General features: G+C 45.4%; 1 protein-coding gene across 1 annotated transcript; it reads right to left on the reverse strand.

Moving 5' to 3' along the window:
* Positions 1-902: 902 nt before the first annotated feature.
* LOC110298338 (uncharacterized) lies at positions 903-11,344 on the reverse strand. The gene is made up of 6 exons (XM_029479564.2): positions 11,239-11,344; positions 10,711-10,780; positions 8,199-8,391; positions 6,967-7,093; positions 6,450-6,542; positions 903-2,704 (listed from the first exon to the last, which is right to left on the reverse strand). Exons 3-6 carry the CDS (start codon positions 8,268-8,270, stop codon positions 1,164-1,166), a joined length of 1,833 nt encoding a protein of 610 aa, XP_029335424.1. The 5' UTR covers positions 8,271-8,391; positions 10,711-10,780; positions 11,239-11,344; the 3' UTR covers positions 903-1,163.

Below are 11,344 nucleotides of genomic sequence, written 5' to 3' on the forward strand. Positions count from 1 at the left end.
CTAATACAAGGCCAGGGAGATGGCTCAGTCAGTAAAGCCTTTGTCTCACATGCATGAGGACCCAGGCTTGGCCCCACAGAACTTAGGTGAAAGGCCAGGAATGATGACACATTTGTAATTATCAGTGATGTTGAGATGGGAAGTTGAAAACCAGTAGGTCTTCAGAGCTCATTGGACACCTAGACTTGTGGAGGGTTCAGGCCAATAAGAAACTCTCTCAATCAAAAAAAGGGAAAGTGTCTACAGGTGCCTAAGAAATGACACTTGAGGTTGCTTTTGACATTTCTGCTTGCAGACACATATCCTCTGAGCATAACTGTCATCAACAGAGCAGCTGTGATCACGTTTAAATGCACTTGAGGTTGGCTCTGTGGTCTCTCTTTATAACATTCCCTCAAGGGAGGGGTGTAGAAGGCCATCAGTCCCTCAGCTGACATCTCAAGTACCTCTCCCTGCCAACTGAGTCTGTAGCCTCACTGTCTTGGAAGATACTGAAGTAGACTATGGTAGATTAACTAAAAAAGAGATGTCATCTATGCAGTTATGGGCAAGTTGTCATCCAGACTTTTAAGTACTGTGGTGGCCTTGGGGTCACCCAAGCTCCTGGGAATATCCCTTCCTCATGTTCTGTAAGTATGCCCAATGAACTCACTAATTCCTAAGTTGGGCTTTGGTGGAATACTTGGGGGGCAGCGGGTAGATACTTGTTTTCTCAGGAAAGGTCCTCACAGTACACAACCCACAAACAGGGGCACCCAGACTAGCAGCAATGGATGAAATGTGGGTATTTGTACTTCTTACAAATTCTTTATTCTTTTCCTCAGGTATAGTAATTTGTGTATTTAAAATAAGCAATGCATAGCTATAATTAGGTCTCTTTATTTAAAAACATGGAAGAGGAATTGACTTTGTGGTAAAGCCTTTCATAGGACCAAGTATCTATAGTGTCAGGTCTACTGGGTCTACTGAAATCTGACTTGTGTTTGAAGGACTTTCTGCATTTAAAAACCCACCTCAGGATTCTCTGCACAGAATGAAAGACCGAGAGCCTTCAGCTGTTGAAAACTCTCAAGGTCAAGGTCATTTTCTTCTGCTTCAATCGGATGATGTCCCTTCAGCTGATACGTATGAGCGAACAACTGCACACAACACGCACGGCGCTCCTAAGGGTTCTCACCAGTGTGAGTTTGTTGGTGAGATGACAACTGTGACTTGTGCAGGAAGCCCTTTCCACATGTGTGACAGACAAACGGCTTTTCCCTACTGTGAGTTCTACGATGTGCTTGTAAGGAAGATCGGCAACTGAAAGCTTTCCCACAGTCGCTGCACACATAGGGTTTCTCCCCCGTGTGGATCCTTCGGTGCTCATTCAGCTGGGCTTTAGAAGACATGGCCTTCCCACAGTCGCTGCATAGGTAAGGCCTCTCCCCAGTGTGAATTCTCTGATGTGTGCTGAGAACTGAACTGTGGCTGAAGGCCCTCCCGCAGTCAGGGCATACATAAGGCTTCTCACCAGTGTGTGTTCGGTTATGCACTTTAAGGTGGGACTTTCTCCTGAACGACTTCCCACAGTCGCAGCATCTGTAAGGTTTCTCACCGGTGTGAATGCGATAGTGCACAGGCAGGTGAGATTTATTATTGAATAACTTCCCACAATCTCTGCACTCATAGGGCTTCTCCCCAGTGTGAAACCGACTGTGCTTCTTCAGATCTGATGCATAAACAAACAATTTCCCGCAGTGGTTACATGTGTAAGGCTTCTCCCCAGTGTGAATTCTCCGATGCGTGGTGAGGACTGACTTTTGGCTAAAGGCCTTCCCACAGTCAGAACACACATAAGGCCTCTCACCTGTGTGTATTCGAAGATGGATCTTTAGGTGGGATGCATAACTGAATGACTTCCCACAGTCAAGGCATCTGTAAGGTTTCTCCTTTGTGTGAGTTTCACGCCGTGCCTGCAGGCTGGATGTACTGGTAAGTGATTTCCGACAGTCAGGGCATTCATGATGTGTCTCTCCTCTGTTTGTTCCTGGATGAAAACTCAACTCAGATTTCTGAAGGAAGGATTTCCCACATATGTGGCAAATAAAATGGGTCTCTTGACTGTTAGTTGTCTGCTGCTGACACAAAGCTGACCCGGCAGTGAAGACCTTCTGGTATTTGGTATATTCAACTGGCTTGTCCTGAGAGAGAATTCCATGCTGCATAAATGGTTGCTGAGGGCTGGGAACACTTGCACACTGGTCACCTCTGCGTGCTTCCTCTCCTGTGCTGTGAATTGGACACACATCAGTGGGAAGGCCTTGTGTGAAGGACTGACAAGAGTCAACAATGCCATCAGGCTGCTTTGTGGCGCTGCTTTGATAGTCTCTGTCTGCTTGAAGGTGAGGTTGCAACGTCTTTTCACATGGGCAACATCTCAGAGATCTCTTTTGTGTAGAAATGAGGTGGGCGCCTAAAGGAATGGATCCCCCAGCTGCTTCACATCCATCACGATTGTCTGTGATTAGTGTTTTCTGGCTGAAGAAAGCACCAGAACTGGAGGGTGGGATGTGGTTTTGTGGATCTGAATTTTTAGGGTCACCACCCTGCCAGGGTTCCTCGATAATGGAACAGTGTGAGCCACCTCTAGTGATTACTCTTGATATATCATTTGGAAATGCAGCCTTCACACACATTTGGTGTGCGTCATGCTCTGCCTCCCCTGTTGAGAAAAAAGATGAAGGAACAGACACGGTGAGCATGGCGGAGGAGGAATCAGCGTCTGGACACAGAGAAATCTGCATCAGGTAGAAATGACTCTGACGATGGTGATAATGGTGAGAAATGCTATCATGGTCCGTATCGTATACCGCACACGTATGTAATACAGCGACTTTCTCTGCAGTGAATACATAAACTCACTGACTCCTCAGACACCCCACTGTGCACCTACACCTATACACCTTGCTTTCTTCATGAGGACAGAAGCCTGAGTCAGGATGGCCAAGATATGTTGGGAAATTGGTTTTGGTGAAAGACAAGCCATTTATGCAAGAGGTCAAGTGCTATAAATACAGATGGACAAATAAGTAAGGGAGAAAACAGACATGGCTATCACTGAACATAGTCAACCGGCAGCCAAAGTCAAAAGAAAGAGATACAAGCCATTTTCTCACCCGTTTTGTCGTTGTTACATTTTTTTAATTTCCCTCTGTTTGTAAGGATTAACTCCAGACTTCGACATGCTCTTGCAAGCCTTTGCTCCTAAACTTTACACTCCCAAGTTTTTTTTTTTTTTGTGTGTGTGTGTGTGTGTGTGTGTCTTATTTGTCTGCTTACTGTGTTTGTGTATGTGTTCACATGTGTACATCTGTTTACTCGTGCATGTGTGAGATTTCCAGCACCCACATGACCACTCACAATCATCTGGAACGTCAATTCCAGGGGATTCAACACTCTCTTATGGCTCACCAGGCACACATGGGGTACACGGGCATCCATGAAGCAAAACACTCATACATATAAGATAACTCCAATAGAGCTCAACGATGTCAACACAGCAATGGTCAGTTACTCCTAACTCTAAGCATTTACTCATTTCCTCTAACTCAGTGGTTCTCAACCTGTGTGGCTTGCAACCCTTTGCAAGGTGTGGAGAGGGGTCAAATGACCCTTTCAAAGGGGTTGCATATCAGATACTCTGTATATCAGATATTTATAATTTAATATAAATTATAGTAGCAAAATTTTAGTTATAAAGTAGCAATGAAAATAATTTTGGGGTTGGGAGTCACCACAACATAAGGAATTAAAAAGGGTCACACAGCGTCAGGGAGGTTGAGATCTACTGCTCTAACTCAACTAAGCTTGCTTGGCTTGGTCTTTTATACCAATTCAAAATTACTTTATGGAGTAAACCACTCCATGTGTGCTCAAAATCAACTCCCATGTCACCTCGGACTGAGGGTGATGCTATCTCATATGAACCCCGAGAGCAGGCACTCCCCCCACATCCTCCTGAGATGGCTGCATCTCAAACAGCCTTTCCTTAAACACTCAGCACACACAAAGGCACCACCGCTATTCCACACTGTCCACTACAGCCTGTTTCCTTCCATTTACTTTAGCGGACACTGAAAAATCTAAAACAGGAGAAAACAGTACCTCCTGCCTATCTGTAGGAATTGAATACACAGAACTCCTTATTTGCTGAAACCGCTTTTCACAAGGCTTAAAACTCTGACGAAACAACAACAGCAGCAACAACAAGCACAGAGAAGACAATCGAACTGGCAGGCTGTATGCCATGGGGAAGAGCAGCCGAGCAGACATTAGCAGAGACCTACAACTGTGGCTCGAGCACAAGTGAGGGAAAATACCCAGGGACGTTTACTTACAAATTGGTAAGAGACGGCCACTGAAAGAACTGATCACTTCTACATCATACGAAAAACTTAAATATTTGCATCAACTCACTAGGGAGAAGAGAAAGAAATAGACATGTTTGCTGTAAGAGAAACTGTCAATAGAATATTAACTAAGTTCCTAAGTGGGACCCACAAATATCATTACGAACAAAAGGCTTAAATAAGGATATAGAGAATTGGTTTGTACTGATTTCAGTGGAATTAAGAAACAGTCACATAAGCTGAATACTAGAAAATAAAAACGAGAAGGAAATATGAAGTAATAAACTCAAGAATAGAGAAACGCCAAGAAACCAAAGTTTCTCATAGGAAATCACTTTCTAACTTGGATGAGGATGACCCCAGCTTCTCATGTCTCAAGACTAAGGAAGGGGCCATCCACAGGACTAGTCCTCTAAATAGCTAGCTCTGGTAGCAGGTTTACCACACACAGAGACTGCAGATGCTAACATACACATCGTCACACTTTGAATGTAAGGCCCGTCCGGTTTCATTTCTGTTGCTGCGATAAAAACACCCCAACAAAAGCCATTCAGGGGGAAAAGGACTTACTTTAGATTGCCATTCTAGGTGAGAGGCCATCAGTTCTGGGAGTTCTAGGTGGTAGGAAACTGAAGCAAGTGGTCCCATCACAGTGAAGAGAAGAGGAAGATTGAACACAAGCCTCGCTATTGCTCAGCTTGATCTCTGTACTCCTGCACCATCTTCGACCTGATTGCAGAACAGTGCTACCCACACAGTTGGGTCTTCCCAGGTCAGTTAATGCAATCAGTACCGTTCCCCAGAGACACCTCCACAGACCAGCCTAATGAAGACAATCCCTCATTAAGACTCTTTCCAGGCCGGGCGTGGTGGCGCACGCCTTTAATCCCAGCACTTGGGAGGCAGAGGCAGGCAGATTTCTGAGTTCGAGGCCAGCCTGGTCTACAAAGTGAGTTCCAGGACAGCCAGGGCTACAGAGAAACCCTGTCTCGAAAAACAAAACACAAACAAACAAAAAAAGACTCTTTCCAGATGGGTCTACATCGTTTCAAGTTGACAAAACCAGCCAAGAGATCGGAACAGAATGGCTCCAAAGGGCAGTTCCTATAAGAAAGTATGGCCGGGCCCACAGGATGGCTCATTGGGTCAGTTGCTTGCCATCAAGCCCGATGACCTGAGTTTGACCTCTCAGAGAGAACTGACTCTGCAAGTTGTTCTCAGACATCCACGGGATGAGTGTCCTGTGCTTACACAGAGAAATAGAGACATAAAGGTGGTAAGAGATAACAATACGGGAACCTATTAAAAAGGAATACAGTGGTGCCACAATTAGGAGGGCACAAAGAAGATCCAGGATGAAAAAAAAAAAAAAAAAAAAAACACTCACGAAGAGACAAATAAATGGAGTGAAAGAATTAGAAGACCACAAAATGATAAACCATACAAAAATAACATATACATAGAAAAATCTAGTTATATAATGGATATAATGAGATGCTCTAAATAATTAGGAAAAGATATCACAGAAGGGCCTAGAGAGAGCTCAGTGGTTAAGGGTGTCAGCTGTTCTTCCAGAGGGCCCAAGTTCCGTTTCCTTCACCCACATCGGTGCTCATCACCACCTCTAACTCTAGTACTCTTTGGGCCTCTTCCAACACACACACACACACACACACACACACACACACACACACCACACACACACAATCTCAAAAACAAAAATATACTAAAGGGAAACTTTTTTTACTCATTACAAAAGCAATATATTGATAAGTTGATAATGTCAACTGTTAAAACTAAGATGTACAAGCAGAAATCTGCGTGTGATTTCTGTTTCATGATTTCCAAGCATAGCCTGTGAATTTGTGCAGATCATCAGAAGTAAACTTAATCAGGCTTATCTGCATGGATATTCCCCAGTAACCACCTTTCTGTCCCTATTACTTACTCATGACAAAATGGAGTACAGTGTTTACTGTAAAAACTGGGGCTAGGATGGGGTGGGGGGCAATGTAGGCACTCTCTGCTATCTACCTCCACCTGCCAATAGTCGCTCACCTTGACCACACCTCTGATGTGGAAAATCAACCTTCCCCATCAGCGGGCCCTTAACTTTCTTCATCTTGAGGATGACCTCTGGCCTGGGATACCCTGTGGATTAGAAGGATACTGGATTGGTGTGCATTTATCTTCTCGGGCTTTAGAGGGTATCCAATGAACTCTGCATGGGCAACATCAAGTGCTGTACAAAAAGTGACATTTAGGGCTGGAGAAATGGCTCAGCGGTTAAGAGCACTGACTGCTCTTCCGCAGATCATGAGTTCAATTTCCAGCAACCACATGGTGGCTCAGAACCATCCATAATGAGATCTGATGCGCTCTTCTGGGGTGTCTGAAGACAGATAGGGTGTACTTACATATAATAATAAATAAATCTTTTTTTTAAAAGTAACATTTAAGAGGTGCCCAACAGGAGTGAACAAGAACAAGTAAGAAATCAGACTTCCGACAGTCTGTCACTTTCTGCAAAAAGAATAGGAGGCCCATCCTGGATCCCCCGGCCAACCATGCTCACCCACTGCCAAGAGGTGGCTGTAGATCTCCAGCATCACCTCCTGGTACAGGCATCTCTGGGCGGAGTCCAGGTGCTGCCATTCCTCCTGGCTGAAGTCCACAGTTACATCCTCAAAGAACATCCATCTCTGAAACAACATACTCACTGTGAACTATTCCTTGAAAGATACACTAAGTAGACATGTGTTTTTAGTGATCTCCCCACCCCCACCCTCACCCCCAGTCATAGCACTAAACTTACCACAAAAATACTGATTTCACATTTTATGTTCAAGCATAAAGAAGTATAGAAACAAGTATCCTGCCATGTATCGTATACTTTGTCTCACCCACTCCCACCCCCAAGGAGGACAGAATTTCTCCACTAGAATTATGCAGGGTGACAGCTATTAAGCTATGATATGCTTGTCTAGAATGGTGTGGGGTTCCTGGGGTTCAGTGTTCTAGTATGAGCTTCAATGCTGTGAGAAACTCAGACTGGTAGAAGAGCAAATGTAAAGACTCAGTGTGGGCTACAGAGGAACATTTTACAAATATACACAGAGACAATGTTGGGAGGGACAAATTGAGGAGCAGTTGTCACACAGCACAGCAGCTTCAACTGTAACTGAGATGTTCAAACTATGCTAGAACACTGTTCTTCCGGGAAGGTGTGGGGTGGGGCGGGGAGGAGTGTGAAGGCAGAGAGGTAGGGAAACCCACAGTGAATTTAGAGAGCACCAGAGGGCTCTCTTGGAAGGTCCAAAGACCCCTTCCAGAAGTAATAAAAACCTTTCAGCGGGACACAACTGGGAGTGGGGCAATTCTAGGGTTATAGCTTTCACAAATCACCAACTATGGTGGGGATGTCAGTGACACAGCTGCCCAAATTCTTCATGCCTATGAAGGCCACCCCTCACCTGTGCTCCAAATAGTAAGTCAAAACACTCTGGTTCCGCAAGCGAAACTTGGATGCATCTACTTCTTTAAGTGGCTAGTCCTCTCTGCCTGGGTGGAACAGAAACAGGCCTCCCCAGGGAGTCAGAGATGGGCAGAGAGATAAACCCAAACCCAAGAAGCAGCACAATGAACAACAGGACATGAAAAGATTAAAAAAAGGCTGGGATTTCAGCTGTCCAAGTTCCGCCCTTAGCTGGAGGCTCAAGGCTGTCCCAGGAACGGAACTCACAGTCTGATACTTCCAATGTCTCCACTCTAGTTCTGGAAAATGGAACCAAAGTCGCCTCTCCTCACCTCACACGGCCCATCCTGTTCCTCTGTTCCCAGTCTCTGGGGCTTCTGACAGAAATTCATGTCAGCAGCCATGTCTGGATTTCCTCAGGATTCAGGTGAGCATGTGGAGCCTTTGGGTAGAGCTGACAGGCAGAACTCAGCTTGGTTGTGCTAGAAAGTCAGCAGCATGAATGACTTGGCCTGACTCAGGAATCTACGAAGACACCAGAAAGTCCTGGAAAGTCAATGACTGTGGGACACTCAAACGACATTTGTACATGAAGTTTTGAGGGCCCCTACCTGACAGGTATTATAGACATACTGATAAGTAGTAGACATGGTTAAGAAAAAGCCCAACTCTTTCTTTTTTGTTTGTTTGTTTGCTTGTTTTCTGTGTAGCCCTGGCTGTCCTGGAACTCCCTCTATAGACCAGGCTGGCCTTGAACTCAAAGGTCCGCCTGCCTCTGCCTCCCAAGTGCTGGGACTAAAGTCATGCGCCACCACCGCCCGGCTCAAGTCTTACTTTTACGAAGATCCAGGAAACAAACAAACAAAAGACCATGATTTTGAACTAATGGTTAGGAAGAATTCAAAGGAGATTCCCTCACCTTTTAGCGGTAAGAAGAGAAGACAGTAAGCAACAAAGGAAGATGCATGTTGCTTAGCACTTGCCTGGCAGTAAAGAAAATGTACATAAAAGAATACTCTTTCTGAGCTGGGCCTTTAGTCCCAGCACTTGGGAGCAGAGACAGGCCTGGTCTACAGAGTGAGTTCCAGGACAGCCAGGGCTATACAGAGAAACCCTGTCTCGAAAAAAAAAAAAAAAAAAAAAAGAATATTCTTTCTGTTTAATGATGTTCTAATCTACTACGAGCATCTCATTTACAGTTTAAGCTGCTATTTTCTATGGAGAATAACAACATCTGCTCCTTCCTTCCTTTGTCCTGTCCAACATTTGTATGTGTGTTTGTAAAAATGTCCCATTTTGGGCTGGTGAGATGGCTCAGTGGGTAAGAGCACCCGACTGCTCTTCCGAAGGTCCAGAGTTCAAATCCCAGCAACCACATGGCTGTAACGAGATCTGGCGCCCTCTTCTGGAGTGTCTGAAGACAGCTACAGTGTACTTACATATAATAAATAAATAAATAAAAAAAAAAAAAAAATGTCCCATTTTAGCAGATGCTGAGTCTCTGTTTGCTATTTTACAAGTCTGAATAAAGGTGATTCCAGCACTCACACCAGTGGCTCACAACCACCTGCAATTAAGCTCCAGGAAGAACTGAAGCGTTGGGCCGCCACATGCACCCACATTCGCCAAACAGGCACATACATCACACGAGGAAGAGTTGAAAACAAAAACTAACAGCAAGTGTTCTCAAAAGGCACCCAGGCAAAGCCAGTACATTAAGTTTCAGTTACTTAGAGCCACACTATATATTCCTAAAGACAACTTGAATCGGCTTAGCACCAGCTACAGACAGATAAAATAGACCACTGCTAGTGTCTGCTGCCCATCTCCCATTCCACCGCACACACCCCAAAACAACCCCTTAAATATTCAGAGTAGAAGATGACTACCAGCCAAGTTTGCCCAACAGCAATCTGCATACTTGACAAAGGTCATACATCTACCAGCTTTAAAATAAACAGGGAAATAAAATGTAGAGGTGAAACCACAGGGGTTTTTGCTGAGAAAACAGAAGAATGAACTCAGAAGGATAGGATCCCATATAACTGTGTCCCCTGACTACTCGGTCAATTAAGCAAAAGACAAAAACAAACAAACACAACAACAACAACAAAAACAACCTTTAAATTTTCTGGGAACTTCAAGCTACACCACACATTCAGGAAGTAGAAGCAGGAGGATGGCTGCCAAGTTTGAGACCAGCTTGGTCTACTTAAGTAAACCTCTTTGGTCTAGACTTCTGCTTGAGAAAGTTCAAATTAGCCACAGAAGAAGAAGTAACCCCAGTTAGTCCCGGAGACTCAGAGATTACGGATTGCCCGTCAAGAAGTTTACATATAACAAAGCTATCTGGCAGGGTGTGGTGTCTCCTCCCTCTTACCTTAGGGGGTAGTAAGGGCTGGATCCCAGAAAGAGGAGGCTAGGGTGCTAGGTACTGCCCAAGGAGGCTAATTTGAACTTCCCCTCCTCTTTGCTTTTCACTGTGACTAGCAAGTCTTTTCAATATGGGTACTAGATCATGGCCAACCTGTCGGGGCTGCAGGAGACCAAGCACTTTCCTTAAAACTTGTTTACAGCACCACCCTGCTCAACTGCCAATCACAGATCCTTGCGGGCTGGTGAGATGGCTCAATGGGTAAGAGCACCCAACTGTTCTTCCGAAGGTCCGGAGTTCAAATCCCAGCAACCACATGGTGGCTCACAACCACCCATAATGAGATCTGATGCCCTCTTCTGGAGTGTCTGAAGACAGCTACAGTGTACTTACATATAAATAAATCTTAAAAAAAAAAAACACAGATCCTTGCCATGTTCATAGGGGTCCCATGGCCATCACGGACATACCTTCAAGGACTCCAATATTCATCCCGGTAATTAGAAAGCTCCAATTTTTTTTCTTTCTCAGCACCAGCCCCTATGGGAAATATTAGGGAAACGGCCCGAAGATCAGGTCCCCAGCACCTGAACAAAGGCTCCTCTCCCAGTTCTGCGGGCTCGAGCCCACAGCTACGAGCTTGAAAATCGTTCCATCCCTTCTATCAATTCTGACACTGCTTAGGCTTGGACAGACCAAGGATGCTGAAGCCCCAGTGTAAGTCAAAACCACGAATACACTCATTTTCCATCTTTACTCACTTTTTCGCCTCTCGCATGCCAGTGTCTGATCCCGACTCCAGCCAGTCATGGTCTAAAGCAAACACTCCCCAGTCATGCAAGCAGCACGGTCGCCCTCACAGACTCACCGGTCCCAGGTTCACAGTAGCTGGCTCCAACGCCACCCTCGACCCTGCTCTCCTGACTCCCACTGGACGCCCACCCCAGCTACGCACCGGCACCCCACTACAGCTGCCTCAGTCATCACTCAACACATACCAGCGCTCAGCAGCCAGCATCCTTCCTGCGCCGCCGCCCACCTAGCGCAGCACTTCAGAGAGCTCTGTACGCAGTACCCCGGGTGGACGCTGAGGATTCCCTAGAG

This window comes from Mus caroli, unplaced genomic scaffold (assembly GCF_978045245.1).
Source record: "Mus caroli unplaced genomic scaffold, Mus_caroli_1 scaffold_8, whole genome shotgun sequence".
In the NCBI taxonomy this organism is placed as follows: Eukaryota; Metazoa; Chordata; class Mammalia; order Rodentia; family Muridae; genus Mus; species Mus caroli.

Excerpts from the sequence above, each read along its gene's own strand:
- LOC110298338 (XM_029479564.2), bottom strand. The coding sequence starts at position 8,270 with ATGGCTGCTGACATGAATTTCTGTCAGAAGCCCCAGAGACTGGGAACA. Across the intron at positions 7,094-8,198 it reads AACAGGATGGGCCGTGTGAG|AGATGGATGTTCTTTGAGGA; the intron begins GTGAGGAGAGGC and ends ATGTTGTTTCAG. Across the intron at positions 2,705-6,449 it reads ACATCAGAGGTGTGGTCAAG|GGGAGGCAGAGCATGACGCA; the intron begins GTGAGCGACTAT and ends TTTTCTCAACAG.